Source organism: Aythya fuligula, chromosome 3 (assembly GCF_009819795.1).
Source record: "Aythya fuligula isolate bAytFul2 chromosome 3, bAytFul2.pri, whole genome shotgun sequence".
Classification (NCBI taxonomy): domain Eukaryota; kingdom Metazoa; phylum Chordata; class Aves; order Anseriformes; family Anatidae; genus Aythya; species Aythya fuligula.
In genome coordinates this window covers 31,858,845-31,876,717 of record NC_045561.1, presented here as the reverse complement: position 1 = coordinate 31,876,717, position 17,873 = coordinate 31,858,845, and the positions used below count along the sequence as shown (strand labels likewise).

General features: G+C 37.4%; 1 protein-coding gene across 1 annotated transcript in view; it reads right to left on the bottom strand.

Annotated features, from left to right (window-relative positions):
* Positions 1-16,785, bottom strand: part of TTC27 (tetratricopeptide repeat domain 27) — a 112,136-nt gene extending 95,351 nt beyond the window's left edge. Inside the window, exons 1-4 of the mRNA XM_032185350.1 lie at positions 16,616-16,785; positions 14,021-14,198; positions 9,182-9,311; positions 2,440-2,580 (exon numbers count right to left, since the gene is read on the bottom strand). Of these exons, the coding sequence (XP_032041241.1) occupies positions 2,440-2,580; positions 9,182-9,311; positions 14,021-14,198; positions 16,616-16,703 (537 nt within the window). The 5' untranslated portion in view covers positions 16,704-16,785. The remainder of the gene's footprint in view (positions 1-2,439; positions 2,581-9,181; positions 9,312-14,020; positions 14,199-16,615) is intronic.
* Between the last annotated feature and the right edge of the window lie 1,088 nt (positions 16,786-17,873).

Below are 17,873 nucleotides of genomic sequence, written 5' to 3'. Positions count from 1 at the left end.
CTGGACCAGCCACTTGCTACTTTGTTTTCATAACTCCGAATTCTTGTAACAGAGAGACAATAAATAAATAAAAAGCTGTTCCCTACTTTTCTTCTTTCATGTCATATTCATGATTTTAATAAACAGCCATGATTTCACTCTTCAGTAATCTTTCCAGTCTGAAGACTCCTAGACTACTTAGTCACTTTTCATGTGGAAGACATCCAGTACAGTATCTCTGGCCATCCGGTGTTGCCCTTGCATGCAAGTTTTCCTGTTCAATCAAATCGTTTCATATCTCTTTACATAAGGGTAGAAAGGAGACTGAGACAGAAGTGCTCATGAGAACGCCTTACAATCACAATTAAAATTATTAATGTTTGTATGTGGAATCTGAGAAAGACAAATACTTCAGTGATCTAAGCAATCATTCTACAGCAGCGCTGGACCACAGTTTAGGAGATAACTCATTTTAGAAAGCTGTATACGCAAAACATAAGCTCCCCAGCGTATCTCATCCCTGTCTATTTGTACCAGATGGCAATGCATGGAAAAGCTCAAGTATAATTTTGAGAATAGATTGTTATTCTTAAAATAATCTTCTGCGAACGTAGGGCATACCTCTATGAAGGCTCTAATGATTACTAGCTATTCTGCTACTGTTAGTACTCCAATCATTTTTGTCAAAACAGATGTAGAAGTGCTGCTCAAAGGCACCTATCTTCTGAACTTTTTATAGAAGTATGCTTACATCCATCAGACCTAAAGGCTGAACAGATTTCAAGTAAAATAATCTAAACCCATCACATGTAGTTGACTGTAATGTCCCTAGAAAGGAACTATCAAAAAGAATAATAGTATCTATTTCAAAATGCAATGAAAGATGATTTCTGATATCAAGCTGAACAGAATAAAAGCACACAATCAACAGACTTTGCAAAAAAGGTCAAATTCCAGTATTTCATCACTTACTTTGAAACCTAAAGGCAATTTAAATAAGTTTCAAACGACTTCAGTTTAAATGTATATAATAAAGTACTTATTTCCCATGCAACAGAGTACCCAGCTCAATGATACAATTTCCTGAGGCCTGATGCCTGCCACTCAAAAATCGTAGAATCACAGAATGCATTTATAAAGTTTCAGGTAAGCTACTTGAGCTCTGCATAGTATTTAATTAGGAACGTTATTTTTTGGAATCTAAGTTAAAAATACTTTTTGATTGCTGTCAAACATTTAATATGCTATAGACAGTAACATTTTTAAAATATAACAGGCCTTTATTAATGCTTTAGATAATGGATTTCGGGGTGCTTTATCCTACTCTAAATTAATTAGCAGTAAACTTTAAAAAAACAAAGTTTTTAAGAAACTTTCCTTTGAATTTGGAGGAAATGAGAAAGAATTAATTAAGCTTTAGTTGTTACATTGACCTGCTGATAAAAGCACTTTTTATCAGTTACTGCCATTAGATTACTACCCAAACTTGATGTAGCCACAAGTAATTGAACCTCCACTGGTAGAAGGAAGTCCCCAATTATGTCAGTCTGGGGGCAGGCAGCAAGGGAATTCTCTATACCAGGTACATTTTCTCCCTCCCTGACTGACCCAATTGTTGAAATTCAACAGCATTCATCTGTGAATAACAGGGAAAACGATGGAAGAGCTTGGCTTCCAGAAATGCAGTACAGCCAACATCTCCCACACAGTTTAATTCATCACAAAGACACAGCTGGGAATGGATGTTGTCAGCCAAGCATAAAAAGGGACCATGTGGCATTTTGATCTCCAGCCAAATTCTGTTCAACTGGAATGCAATAGAGAAGATGCTGCTGTTAGAAGTCATCCAGTTCCAAAGAGTCCTGCTACTAAACTACAAAGGAAGTAATGTCAAAAACCCTCTCAAGAAGAGACTCATATCTCCCTGATTTTAATGTACAAACACAACAGGGAATTAAGGAAATCTCCACATGGATGCCTGCAGGAGAGGTTGAAGACAATAAAAAAAAAAAAATAGCAAAAGAGGACATTCTTGGCATCTAGAATTCATATGGTAGCAGTTAATGAGATCCCAAAGCTTGTCAAAAAAGGCCACAGTGAGTGTACGACGCATTACTTTATAGGGCATTTAACGTGTCAGTCCTGCCCCCCTCCCTCCTTCAAAAATGCTACAAAGTATGTGCCTTTTTAAAAGTTGCTTTCTATTCAATTTTCTAATTTTTACAGATTATGAAGGGATCTTCTCTTCTGGAGAAGACAGTGAGAAAATAGTTTAAGAAAATTATACTTGTGTTTAACTGTAATCACTTTGTCTGAATTGTTTCTTAAAAGAAAGAACCTCAGAACTGCAGAAAAAGAAATCGAAGAAGCTATACTGACTTAATAAGGTATGAAAAAAAGAACAAGAGAACCAATTAACGAGCATCTGGCAGTCATAATCATTGGTCACATGCTTCTTACCTGAAGAGATGCAAGTTTGTGTCTTGAATTCACAAGGATTATCCTAGCTATAAGCAGCAAGATAGGATGAGAAGTCAAGGTATAGACTGATTCAGCATCTAGAACCAGCATCTTCAAAATTGCTGCATGCAGCATTTTGGGCTGAAAGAACAAGAAAAGTGAGAATGTTCAGAAAACATTAAAAAGTTTATGAACAAAATCATAGAATTAGGAAAAACAGCTACTCATATGTGTAAGGAAAAAAAAGTCTGCTCAAGACAAGGCAAAAAAAAACAACACATCAATGTGTCTTTGAATCCCAACTGTTCACCAAGTCATGGTAAATTCTGCCTTGCCTCTTGCTTGCCAGATACGTCTTCTCAATGTGATCTGATATATTTAGATTTAGATTTCTTCTCACTGGAAATGCTTATATCCAGTTAATGTTACCAAATACATTCTAGTAATGTCCTCTCCTTGATCTAAGGGAGAAAAACTGATAAACCAAAGCCATTCCACTTGTCATCACAGAAGTAAATAAATTTATTAAATGTCCTACAATACTCAAATGCACCAGATATTCCTCCTGTGATTTCAAGATGTGTTACCGTCTTTCCCCAGAGATAGCTTCCTTTTGGAGTGGCATCAGAGTAGCAATACTAGAACCATTTTTCCTTTTGTCCAGTAAACAAAGACCTCCTTTTAGGTGTTTTCCTGTGATGTTCCCTACAGTAATTCTTTTCTTAATGGGCTTGAGGTAGTTCTCCAGGAAACCTGTCTCTCAGTGATGATGGTCAGGGGACAATCACCTATTCTTCTTTTCCTTTTAATCTAAGGAAAGCATTCACACAGTTTATGTTCAGACTAGAGCAGATGTCAATTCATCAGTTGACTCCTAGTTCTCAAATGGCAAGTTTCCTTTGCAAACTGAAAAAAGGAATGCTTTTGTTTTCAGTTGGTATTAAAGGGGCAAGAAAAGGGAATGGACAGAAACAGAAGACCAGACAGTTAAGTGACAGTTTGCACTGAAGTCACTTGCCTGAGAAAGATTTTTATTCAGTCTACACAAACGAGATAGAAGTCATTTTAATCACATTACAGCATTCCAAACAAAACCAGTAATGTAGTTACTAAGTTCTCTGGAACTTTTTTCAACACCTTTACCAACAGATTACTTTAAAGACAAAAGTTATTAAAACCACAGTATTTCCCTAGTCCACTTTTAAACAATTCCTGCCTCTCTTTACGGCAATTTTCAGACTTTTTTCCTGATTTCCTTAGGTTTGTCCATTATTTATCATGTATTAACATTGAAAATACTCCTACTTAGTAGGCAATGATTAAGGAACTTTACATTATTCACCCAAAATGTAATTCTTACCTGACATCACTGCAATTATCAATCCTACCATTGAAAACAAAGTTTATTTCCAAGTGGTTTCTCACACTGTTGTAAAGAAAAAATGGCCATGTAGGAAGACATTAGATCCATCGAGGAACAGCCTTACCAACATCTCTAACTACTCTGATTTTGAAAAGTTATGACTCTGTGCTTCTAAAGATTCATTTTGAAAACATGAGAGATATAACAGAAGACTTCATACAGTTTTCAGGTTAAGTTAAACTTGTTTCCCTATCATCCTTTTTGAGGTCTCTTTTCAATAAACAACACTGAAAGAATCAATGGGAAAGCAAAGAAGTTATCAGCTTTGTTATAGAACCGTTTTCTAAAACACATTTGATATGCTATAGTAATCTACCCTCAGTTAAGCACCGCAGCAACCAATTCATCTCACATTCTCATTTGAAAGCCTTTCACTGGAGAGCTCAGTCCAGCTAATGTAACATTAATAGGAATATAATGAGGGAGGGAAGAGGGAGAGAGATGTCACCGCCTAGTAAATACACCAACAAGTCTTAGAGCCAAAGAACTGATATCTTTTATCTTAATAAATCCGTGTTCTTTTGCATAAAGCAAATACCATACAAGGAAGCAAACATTCTCTTTACTAAGAAAGCCTAAATCAACATTCATTCTTTTAACTTGTGCTCTAAGACTGCATTATCATTGCAGATTTCTATCAACACAATTTACTATCCTAAGCTAGTCTTTAAGGTAGGGAACAGCTTCATATAAAAGAGGTAGACTTTCAAGTTTTTACAGCTTCAAGGGCATAAAAGACTGGACTGAAATTCACAAAAATCCTTAAAACATTGGCCAAGAGAAAACAGAAATTTAGAACTTACCTTCTTGTGTCTAAGCACTTAAATTAGACATTCTCCATATTTATCTCATGCATCTAAAAAAAATCCTGTATCTCAAAATGGACATAACAAAGATTTGCTAACACAATGTTCCAGACCTAATAAACCTGGGTTAGATTGTGAGTCTTTCCATTCTTCACCAGACTTCCACTCAAAACCTATGATTATTTTATTCTTAAATGTGTGTATATAATAAGTACAGAAACATATACTAGAGTTTGTGAACTCAGAAATATCTGGGATAATAATCCAGGTTTTGTTGAATCTGCATGTGGTTCCCTTTGACCACCGCTGGGCTAAATACAGACAAATGAAGCTGAATTCACTCTAAATACGTATGCTTCAATCTCTGTCCGAAGTACAGATAATGTACAAAAGTACATGTACTAACAAAAAAAAAAAAGTACATGTACAAAAGTACGTGTACTTACAAAGAGTAAGTTCACATTTACTGTTAAGTAGCTGCTACTAAAGCCCTACATCAGCTTCAAGCTGGACAGCACTCTTGGCTTTCACAGTATTAGAAAGTACTTCCCAGCACAACTGTTACCAGCTGCCATTCCAGCTCAATGGCTGTGAGAATACAGAGTATAAGAAATTTAGTTTATGGGCTTCATGTTTTTTTCTTGCTCATGATAATCATTAGAGGCAACATGAGCATTTGGTACACTTTATTTTTGTTTCAGGGACTGCTCACTCTGAACTGGCCCTTCTAATCTTTCTTCATCCCTTTCTCAGTCTTGGGGATGCTTCACCTAAAGCTTAAAAGGTAAGCGCAGAGATACACAAAGGTAGAAAAAGACAGTAAACGGCATGGGATGGATTAAAAAAAAAAAAACAGAGGGAAAAAAAAAGTAAATAAATAACGAAAATCAAATAAGGAACCTGCATGCAGCTACTAAGTGTCATATACTGGGCTTCTCAGATTTTAAATAGTACTAAGACTCCTGCACAGCTTGTCAACTGGCAAAGCTAAAGTTATATATCTTCCAGAATAATGGAAGATAGAAGATGTACTCAGGTTACTAGTGGAAGATTTGGTCCTTTAGAAGACAATTCACCCTTTGCTCCAGACATCTTTTGGGGATAGAAAATTTGCTTTTGCTTGCAACTGCTTCCCTCCAACTTTCTGCAAAGGAGATAATGAGATTATGGTGCAGGCTGTCTCCAGTTTCATTTACCAAAAAAGCAACATGTAAACAACACAGAGCTGAGCTGCAGACAGAAGATGATAAAGGTAAGCTAGCACAAGTAAGTCTTCCCTGAGTGCACTACATGTAGGAGTACTTAGTTAGGAATGTGCTTGCTTGTATTCCCTGTAAGGTCTGACATTGCTGAGTTAAAGAAGGAAGAATTTTCCAATGGTAGCATTAAGAATTATTTATTTTACATATACATAGCAAGGGAATGTACGGCAAGTTTGTAGGTTACTTCAACAAACTCCCTCTGCTTACAAGACTGCCTCCGTGTTTAGCTTTTACCATCCCTCCTTATACACCCCACAAGAGGGAAAGGTTTGTTAGAATCTTCATAGTCTTCATCATGCTGGTCACTGGTATTCAAACAGCACATGAGTTAACCTAAGGTTCAGCTCTCATCTTAATGGCCAGTTCATGCTAATGGAAGCCAAGAATACAGGTCTGGATCACAAAGAACTCCCAACAGTTTCAGTTAACAAAGTTTACAAGGATAAGGGATCATACTGGATTTGAGACATTACTGCTACACAGCACATCGTTATTTTTCATATGAATTATGAACATGGCTATTTGTATCAACAGAAGCCTGGTGATGGTTCGATCTTCCAGCAAAAGGATCATATCATGCATAAAAGAAGCACTAATACAAACATCAGGAGAAAAAGTTACTCAAATGCATTTCAAAACTCATTATTTGGAACCAAGCTGGAAGTTACAAAAAGGCCAGCAGGAGCTGTTGATAAATGTATTTGGAGGACTCCTACCAGTTATTTACAAGTATTATGCATTAGTGTATTGGGATCTTCTTCCAGATGGAGTTTCTAGCTGACACCAATATATCCTACTTGTGAATATGAAATTAGACAACAAACAATACTCTGTAACTCTCAAACTTAAGTCAGGATAAAACACACTGCAACCTAAACAGTTGTGCACCTTTCATTCCCTTACCTGCACAGAGACAGTGACAGTACTTCAAAAACACGAGGAACCTATCCCACTTACTGTAAAACAAAAATGTTTTAGCCTAATCCCAGTGAGTTTGAAGACAGATCTGATAATCCATTTAAATACAGGCTTTTTTGTTTGTTTTTAATCTTGCTTTAACATAAGTCACTTACCATAAAAAAACTCAGCAAGAGTATTTAATTGGAACGATAAAGTCCTGAAGGAATTTTAGAAAACTCAGTCACCTAAGAACTAAAACACTAGCTGCTTTTCTGTTTAGAAATTACTGAACTGTTTTTAGGCATGGACTCTTAAAATAAAAGCACAAAACAGTTCTGCAGGACATAAAATGGAACCCTAATGGAGTACATGAATTTAACCATAACTTACGGAGAAGTAAGGCTGGAATCAATTTGGAGGATGGGAAATAAAGTACACATACTCATGAATATTTTTCGTGGAAGACATCCAAGAGGCACCAACTAGCAACTCATCTAAATCAGGCTATTTTATGATTTCACAGAATCACAGAATTGTAGGGGTTGGAAGGGACCTCGAAAGATCATCAGGTCCAACCTCCCTGCCAAAACAGGTTCCTTAGAGCAGGCTGCCCAGGTAGGTGTCCAGATGGGCCTTGAATATCTCAAATATCAGATGTGCTCTTCACTGAAATTAATTATATTCTTATGCAGTCTTAATGCACTCATAAGAAAGTAAAATTAATGATGCATTCAGCAGTTATCTGAGGGCAGAAATGAAACTATTTGTTTATTTATTTGTTTTTAACCTTGACATGGGAAAAAGATCATTTCAGTCTGAAAAATTGAAAGCTTATTAAAAAAGAATTTATACCAGTATTGATGACAGAATATAGATGATTACATTAGAAATGGAGAAAATGAGAGCTGTATTTTTAACCCACTTTTTTTTTTTTTTTTTTGAGTATCTGTGCATGCGAGAAAGAAAAGCTGGATTGAAAGAAGCACAAAAATATCAGTTTATTGAGATGTTTGTTTTTATGGAGTGTTTATATACTAAGAATCCTTGAACATAAAAGTATCTACATAAAAATAATTCAAAGCATATGACAGCTTTTGAATTAAGATGTTTAACAAAAGAAAACTGGATAGATATTTTAGCACAACTGTTTAGTGCTCTTGGAAAAAACTTCTCAGATGCTACAGATAGCAATAGTATACATAAAACTAAACTTCTTTTGCCTGAATGCAGAACTAGTTAAACCTTCCAGTTAACAAGGTCTGATGCAGTACTCATTAGAAATCAACAATGCTCATGTCTGTTTTCCTTTTTCATCTCTTGCTGATTTAGATTCTGGAATACCACCTCTGCATATGCAAACATCCGTCAATGCATTGCATTCACAGCCATAAGACAAACTAAACAGGAGACACACATTCCCTTATTCAACGGATAATTAGCATCTCATTCATCCATTAATATAGACAATAAATGGGATGGTTGATAGAAGTTATGAACATTATGTTTTATAGGTCTGAACTCCTTATAGTCTGACAGCAATTTAATTTCTGATCTCAAAAACCAAGCAAAAAAATAAGCCTATACATATACACACCATGCCATCTCTAAAATATACCACACTGATAACCATCTATATTTTAAAAAAAGGGATAGATACAGTATCCGAACTAAGTAATTTAGAAACGCAACCTTGCAAATGAAACTACGAACTATGGCAGGTCTTCATGAGTTACGTTATTCCTGCAAAAACACACCACAATAATGTAACAGACGTTACATTAATGTTACATGAAGCTTCTTATCTACTTGTCAAACTTCCCCTTATTCCACAATTTACAGCATTTACACTGCTCATGGGAACTACCAATTCCACAATTCAGCTGGCATCATCCATGAGCCTAGAAGGATACTAGCATACAAATCTGCTGTCCTCTTAGCACCTACCAGATAGTCTGCTATACGCAAGTTATCCATCTTCTACCTTGCTCCAAGGAAAATTTCTAAGTAATTTATAAGTATCTTTCTCTGGTCCAACTAAGAACACATTCCAAAACAAACAGCTTATTGACAGCAAACATCCTTCAAGCAGATGCTGCTGCACAGTATCTTCCATATTCAAAACCAACATTTCCAGAAGGAAATCTATTAAGTTGAAGTAGACAAACATTAGCTACTTTTAGGATAGTACTTAAAAAACTTACACAGTTGATGATGCTCGCAACAGCAGCTTGTTCACACTCAAGGAAATTAATTCTAACCCTGGACCTCATAGATATATATTCTCTGGATAAGTGGGTTATTCACAAATAGAAGTGACTGTAAAAGGACAGCTTATTATAACTCAAGCATACCTCACTGAATTTCTGCAACAATGCAGATGGCAAAAAGTCCTGCAGCTGTAACTGAACAGGAGGCCCGGTCCAATTGCTTTGAACGAAGAGCTGCAAACTGCCCACACCAAGTAGAAACATCAGCCTCTGCCTGCAATATAGATAAGGAAAACAATTAGCAATAGATCATTCTTTTAATTAGGAATGCAAGATCTGATTAATTCCACACCAGTTCAAAACATCCAGCCTTAAAAATCCACCCCTCTCAGCACGAAAATATAATTAGCATAGAATTCAAAAATGCTCATGGGAAACTGAAAGGTTTGGAAATATGATGGTTGTAACAAATGACAAATATTTTGGAAACAGAGTTAAATCAAATGTTTTACAATTTAAGGCTGTGCCTATTAGATACAAATGGGAGATTAGCATCAGATGAAGATTATCACTGTTTGCCAACCAGACAGTTGCATTTTCTTGTATCTAAACCTCAACATTTTAAAAGAGAAGTTGCTGCATTAGCATACGCTACAAAACAGCATATTTATTGTTGCTTTTACACAGCTGCTTAATTTCACTCCCTCTGAGAACAAAACAATCAAACAAGTGTCATAAAGTTCAGAAGTATCACCTCAGAGCTGGTTCGGATAATTCGGCAGCAAATGCTATCTCATTCAATCATGCTTTTTCATTGCAAACACAGTATTTTATTTAAAAATGGAATTACAAGACTTTGTTGCCTTCCTGGAACTGTGTATAAACTTTTCTTATTTAGAAGATTTTACTCAACTAATAACCTTATGATACTATTTCTTTATGTACCTACAGTAATAAACTATGTGGCCTGCAGAAAGCAGGGCAAAATCCCTCAGATTTAATGACTGATTTAACAGGTGTAGACTTTTAGGAAACTTTTAGGAAGATTTTTTGGTTTGTTTTAGGATTCTTTGGGATTTGTGACCTTACTGGGTTATAATCAGTCATATGCCAACACGGGCCTTGTTACATACTACATATATAACATGCCTCCTACCTACAATAATGTTCTAACTGTACTAGTCTAATATAACATAAGAACTGGTATTTTGAGGAGCTCATTGGAAAAAAACTTGTCATCCTTTTGCTGTGAAACATGGACTTAAAGCTGCAGGAGTCCTCCAAATGGAAACAAAGGGATAAAACGTTATACAACTCCAAAAAACAAAGTCCAATAGAAAAAGCCACACAGAAGCAGCTGGTGGGCAAGAATGTGTCAGAAGATGTATAACAATGGTGTAGAGTGCACGAATCCAAAAAAAAAAAAAGAAAAAGAAAAAGAAACACAAGAGCCTTCAGGAGTATTAGAGAAAAAGGACTGGTATAAAGAGCTCTTGTCAATTAGATTTTATAGTTGTCATTATTCAGCTGGTAACTATCTACCACCAAATAGTATTTGGATGTGTATCTCAGGTTACCACTAAACTTCCAATCAACTCAAAAACAAAGCAGTGACAATTACTGCACACTGAATTATTAACATTAGGCACAAAACAATGACACATGCACTATTTATTCTGTTATAAATTAAGCTTCAAAGCTTCTAAAAGGAAAGATAACATACAGAATAATCAACTGAGACATTGCAGTTCAACAACTCTTCAGTCTTTCAAAGACTCATTTTCATTATTTTATCATTTACTCTATTTTTATAATTCCTACAACCAAAATACATATTTAAGAACTTTATTGAAATCTTTCTATGGTAGGCAAAGTTGCTTGATGTCTAAATGCTTTTGTAACCATGCAGAAGGGCTCTGCAAATTATATGCAATTCCATTACTTTGGCTGTGATTCTCTTTCCACTGTCTTATTTGTCATCATCAGTTGTTTTTTTCTTGTTGCTGTCTTCAGTTTCCGACTAGTGACCAACCTGCAGTCCCCTTAACACTCATTCTGAAACAGAATGCTACTTCTAAACTCTAATCCCTGCAAATAAGGCTAGCGTCCCTCACCTATCACTTAATTTCTTCCAAGATTTTTTTTTCCATTCCATCTCTGACTGCCCTTCATGCTTAGAATGCAGAACTGCAAGTGCTTACCTCCCAAGTGCTGCCTTAAAACTGCTCTTCTGTGCTGCCTGAAAAGCAAGAGAGGCACTGCTGCCAGTGTTCCACTTATTACGGTGACCTATATATAGGTTCATTTCTTTCTTCTAATTTCCTTAGATACAGAGAGCCATTCATCTCACTCATACTTTCTCCATGTATTTTTTTAAACACTTTACACCAACTCAAGTAGGTTTGTGATCCATGATGTAAAACCAGATGCTTAAATACATTCCACTGTAATATTCATATTGCTTTACTTATATTTTCTCAAACTCAGAAATGACAGAGCATTGATACTTGAAAAAAAGTAATGGATTTGCATATAACACTCAATTTTTCAAATAAATACCAATAGTAAGGCTATGCTTTAGATACAACTAGGTTATAGATTGCTTTTTTTTTTTTTTTTAAAATGTGAAGACAAATTACAGAAGAGAAGTTGAAACAAAATTAGAGATGTTTAAGAGTTATTTTTTCAATTTAAATACATCAAAGCAAGTTGCAGAAACAGCAAGAATTTCTTCACTTTTATTTTTTAACATGCAAAGCACAGTAGTTAACAAACTGTAAGCATCCTGAAGAAATATGTGTCAGGAAATCAAACCAAGCTTTATTGCAAGGACTTGTTTTGGAAAGTCTGACATTCATTGCTATCTTGAATAAGGTAGTAGCAGTGAATACATGGACAATTAAAACAAGTGTTCATGATCATTTCCTTGTTCCTTTAGGTTTTAGAATCAAACATTTTAATAGACTTTCAAGCTCTTTTGAAACTCTCCTGAAATATTTTTGTTGTGTCCTGCAGATTATTTCCTCCTGGTCTCTAGAAGGAAACTACCTCAGACAAAAATACACCTCTTTCAAACAGAAGTCTTGACAACACCAGAGACTCTCCCCTTCCACTTGTTTAGCATTTATACACTATAACTTCTTCCTCCACAATTCTGCTGACTTCAAATACAGGTATGAAGCTATGTTTCCTGTAGAAGATAAGCAATAGCCTTTGAATTGAGTAGCTGTAGCAGAAAAAAAGAAACACCTTCTATTTTGTAGGTTTATTGCAAAATATACTTGGACGCTTCACTTTTAATCTATGGAGGTTAAAAGTGCCATACCAAAATATGTCTGGCAGGGGAAGGACAGAAGCAGTTAAAGTGAAAGAAAAAGTTGCAGCAAGTTTTGAAATACTGTTAAATATTTTCCTTATAGAACCATGGATTTGGAAGTAGAGAACTTGACAGGCTACGTCCAAAGAAATTATAATCTAGCTACAAAGTCCGAGCTGTTTTGCCTTCAGGCTGCTCCCTTTTAGCTTCACAAAAAGAACTCCCTAAGAGTTCTTTTAACACTATTATAAAACCATACTTTGTACTGTGTTTATATTGTGTTAAAAGAATAAGGTTAGCATTATCCAACTTTCTGATCCTGACTGAATTCAACTCACAGAGTTTAATTTCTAGAATTATAGTTCTCAGTTCAGCAAAAAAGCATATATTTGAAGTAAGACCCCACTAGTAAGAAGTCTACTAGAAGTCAGAGGAAAGCCAGTGTCTTAATGATTTTTCTGAGCTAGAACTTAGAAGTTGCTGTACTTCCTTTATAGGAAAAATAGGGATTTTTTCTATTAAAAAAATCCTATAAAGGGAAGAAGGATTTTTTTCCTTCAAAATGAAAAAATAAATAAAACAACAACACACATTTTCACCACAGGCATTAAAAGATCATGTGCAAAAGTTGCATTAATTCTTTCCAAAAGAATATAAAAAAGAAAATAAATAAATAAAAACAGGAAAAAAAAATACCTAGAGACAAAATGCACAGTAACAATCTCTATACATTCCAGATCAGAAAACAGGAGCGCATGAGATATCAGACTATCAGATAATCTTTTGACAAGCCACAATCAGTGTTGCTAACAAGTCTAGGTAATTTAGAGGTGCAAACTACTTGTTTCTCTCTGGCATTTTAGCAAAAACTCATTTTCATGCCTCATACTAAAACATACACATTTGTATTCAGCCATGCTTCTTGGCAATACGTTACCTTCCTCTTACTTCCTTTATACTTTTATGTTCTCTTACCCTTTGCTAAAACCTGTTCCTATACTCATGTTTAAATTATACGTACATAATTTTCTGCTTCTACTATCCATAATGCAAGAGATTCATTCTAACTGTACTCCATACGCTAATTCTTGCTGTTAATGAGTCTGACTTCGGTGTTTATAATTCTCCAAGTAAATAATGAACAGGCTAAAATCCATCTTAGTGAGTCTTACGAAGAAAATAACTAATCCATAAATACCAGCCATGAATAACTTACTGAGTTTACATTAAAACAACCTTACTATGAACCAGACTCAGAAACATGGACATTACTTTCACAGTAACTTTACATGGTACTTCAAGTATTCACGTTAATGTAACACAATGTTGCAGAGAAAACTGTTAACAAACTGTTTCAAGACACTCGGCAACATGAATTTACATTTCTTGGTTTCTTTATACCAGCAGCTTCAGAGGTAGTCACCATAAACAAGGCCAGTGTTTTCAACAACCCTTCATATCAGAACACTATCCAGTGAAAGAAACAATGATAATGAACAGATGCCCCAGGAAAGTGGGAGGAACAACTTGAGAAATCAATTTTGTATTTTTCTCTCAGATCAAGAACTTTGGAAGCCCTATGACACATACTACAAAACAAATAATGCCTTTTGGAAAACCAAACATTGCCTCTATTAATCTTCCATATAATAAATAATGATTTCCACCTTTCCACGTTATCAACCTCTGCGGAACAGTCCAGGTATGTCAGGATCTGTTTCTCCAGGTAACTTTCAGTGTTCTCCTCTGACACGGAAGATGCACTGAAAACATTCCGGATAGCTGAATTTGAAAATATTGCTTCATATTTCCCATCAAAAATCAACTGCAACAGTGATCCACTTTCTGGAAATAAAAAAAAAAAAAAAAAAAAAAAAAAAGGAAAATAAATCAGTGTTAAATTTGAAAGAATTTCATCCTACAAGAGCTATTCCAACCAAAACATATACCTCTCCCCTTTCGAGTACTGAATTATCATTTAAGTTGCCAGAAAACTGCAGTTGCACTGAAACTGAAGAACAGCAGTAGCAGGGGTCACCTTAACCCAAAATGAATTTTACAGAACTTGTATTAACGTGACAATGAAATACAAACTGCCAGATGAATGTAAAGCATAAAAATTGCACAGGAATTTCAGGGGAAATATATGGATAGCCTTTCAAATACATACACTGACAATTATCATAGGAGGGTTTTCTTCCTCCAAAACCTTTTTTGTTAGTGTGTGATGGTAAAATCCTGTGGGAGAGACAATTTCAAAGACTTAAGGATTCTTTCAGGGAAACTGCAGCAAATAACAATGGTTCAATACTTACAGAGTTCCATGAATACCCATGTATAACCATGAAATACACAGCCCTCACTTTAAATGCTTAGAATATTCAAAAGAATGGACAGTACTTTTCTGAAGATAAAATTGTATTATCTTCCTGGAAGTTTATTACCTCATTCTTCAGATTAACTACTGAGGTGGATATGAATCCATGAATGTTTCTCTGCCTAATCCTTTCAAGGCAAACAGAATTCACAAAGTGCTATACATTTAACTCCTAAGAAGCTTCAAACTCATGAAGTATTCTTGACCCAGACTTTGTTCGCAGAAGGTATCTTCCCTTCTTTCACCAAGCACGCTACATTGCGACCAATCCAGCAGCTGTCTGCTAGAACAGTTTCAGCACGTTAACACCTTCTATTCTTAGAGAAATTGGTACCTGTCTACACTGCAGCTCATGCAGACATACTAACTAGTTGTCAACTAGCTAATGCAGATGCTAGTAATGCAGGTGAGGAAATGCAGAGGTCTGCATAGGATACCTGCCATATTAACCTGTGATTCCAGCTGTGGACTGCAGCTCCTGTGCACTCAGTGTTACCATAGCTACCCTAATATTAGGGCCTAAGCTAGCCTATTTAATGCCAGCACAGGTATACATCCACACCAGCTACAGCTGCACATGGAAGCTAACCAAACACCAACCCCCAGCAAAACCAAGCGCTCTCAGTCTCGGACGCGACTGAAGACTGAGCACAGAAATCAACTTCAATAGCAGCGACGGATGATTTGGTAGGAATGGTGATGGACACACATTCATTCCTAATCTCTGCGGACCAGGCTGCTGAGCACAATTTACTTTTGTTCTTTGCAACAATGACCAGCCACCTGATACAAGAAGTTGTTTTTTTTTGTTGTTTTTTTTTTTGTTTTGTTTTGTTTTTTTTTTTTTTTGTGGTAAATGATTGTAAAACATTTCAAGCTGTACCTGTAAGGGCATATACAAAAGATTAGGAATGGTTCTGGGGCCTTACTGACGTCACATCCTCGCAGAAAACATAAATAACGTGAAACTTTCTCCCATCAGTACTCTAGGGGAGAATTTCTTTCACAAAGTGACAACTTATTTATATGTTACAGCCGTCCAAACAGGTAGCACTGTATTTTGTAGAATAACCCTTGGCCCTGAGGACACTAATGAAGAATACTGAGGATTTTCTTTCTAGAAACAGTGCAACATAACTGTAAGCACATAAAATCTGATCTTGGTTCTCTATTTATTTTCTTATAAGACACCATACAAATTCAAGGTCACAGTCTTTAACTTTTACTTTCAGGGCCCACTGAAGCGATGACTTAAAAACCATCACAACCCCCGCCATTTTCTACCTCTATGGCAAGACAGCTTTCTTCAATACCACTCTCCACATCTTATCACAGGACACTACTTAAAAATAAAATAAAATAAAATAAAATAAAATAAAATAAAATAAAATAAAATAAAATAAAATAAAACAAAACCACAAGTGTACACTATTCAGTGGGAAGCCATGAAAGACCTGCCAGATGTCAGTCACACCACCTGACATTTTCAGACAATACAAGAATTACAGGTAAATAAGAATTAACATAAGGAAATAGAGCTGAGTAGATCAGCTCTTTTCTAAAATTCAGCATATGCTCGGGGTACAGATAAAGAAGTCTTTATCTCCACATTTTTTTCGCTTTGCTACAGCAGGGAGCTTCTCGCCACTGCCACACGCGGCAGGCAGGTGCCTCACTCGCTCCGGTCGTGAGGAAGCCAGGGACAGCCCCGGGGCGAAGCCTGAGGAGCGGCGGTGCCCCCACGAGCAGCAGTGCCCCCACAGCCCAGCCCACTGCCCGCCTTAGGGGACCCCAGGAGCCGCGTCCGGGACCCCCACGGCAAGGCGGGCACCGCTCCCCCCTCCCCTCCCCTCCCCTCCCCTCCCCTCCCCTCCGCCCCGCTCACCTGCCGCCGAGACATCGCCCTGCTTCCACTCCAAGGACTCGGCGGCGCTGAGGAAGCCCCTCAGCAGGGCGCGCTCGAGGGCCAGCATGGTCCCGCCGCCCTGCCCTCAGCCCGTGCCCTCCTCTCAGCCCATGTGCGGGCAGCGGCGGCAGGGAGCCGCCATCACGGCCCCGTCGAGCACGCCGGGAGGGGGCGGCGCAGCGCAGGCGCGGCAGTGGCACTAGTAGCAGTAGCACTAGCAGCAGTAGCGGTACTAGCAGCAGTAGCAGTACTAGCAGCAGTAGCAGTAGCGTGGGGGTGGAGCCGTCGCCGTTAGCGACCGCGGTCGTTCCCGGTGGCCTCGTTGTTGAGGCGAGGGGCTCCCGCCCGAGCTGGGTTTTCGCCCTGAGCTCTGTTTGTGAGGGACTTAGGGCGTGTGAGCCGCGGGTTGTTCGTCAGCTGCGCCGGGGAGAAAAACGGGCACCTCGGGGGTCAGGCAGATGTGAGGGAGCACTGGACGCCACGCGTGGGCAGGCAGGGGTTGCCCAGGTATGCCTGCCTAGAGTGGGCTCGGAGCTTTACACTTGGGCGGCTGGGAAGGGTGTGGGGTGCCATATTGCCTCCTGCCCTGCCTGGACCTGTAGTTACTTCAGCACCTGTTCAAATCCTGAGGGAACATAATATTGGCCATCACCTCTGAGCTCTTTCTTTGCATACAGAGGAGGAGGAAGAGGAGAACGAGGAGAGAGGCCATACCTTCATGGGCATTCAAAATGGAGTGAAATGATGGAAATGTTCACTCAGAAAGGTTAACAAACCTTGGTGTGAGCAAGTCAGAGAGCTAACACAGCTAGGAGTAAATCCTTGGTGCAGGAAGATGGCTTCTGAGGATGTCTTCACTGCAAAGGTTGAAATTCATTTTGCTACTCAGTGCAGCTCATAGTATAATGAAGTAGAGTACTTGCCAAGCTTAAGTTGAGGTCTTACAAACATCTTATTATCCTACTTTCATATCTAACTTATTAATTAAAATTTGAGGAAGACTTACTGCAGCTTTTTTAATTCAAATGCTTGTGATAGGTTACTGCTTGGTTGGGCCTTAATATACAGGCTTTAATTTCAAATTTCATCTGGCTCATAAAAGCAAAACACAGTTAAATAAAAATGTGTTGCTTTTCAACTTATTTTCTGACTTGAAACAATCCACTCTACGTCAGTTTTGACAAGAAAAGGTGGTATAAATTTATATAGTTAATAGAGAAATAGATAGCCATTCACT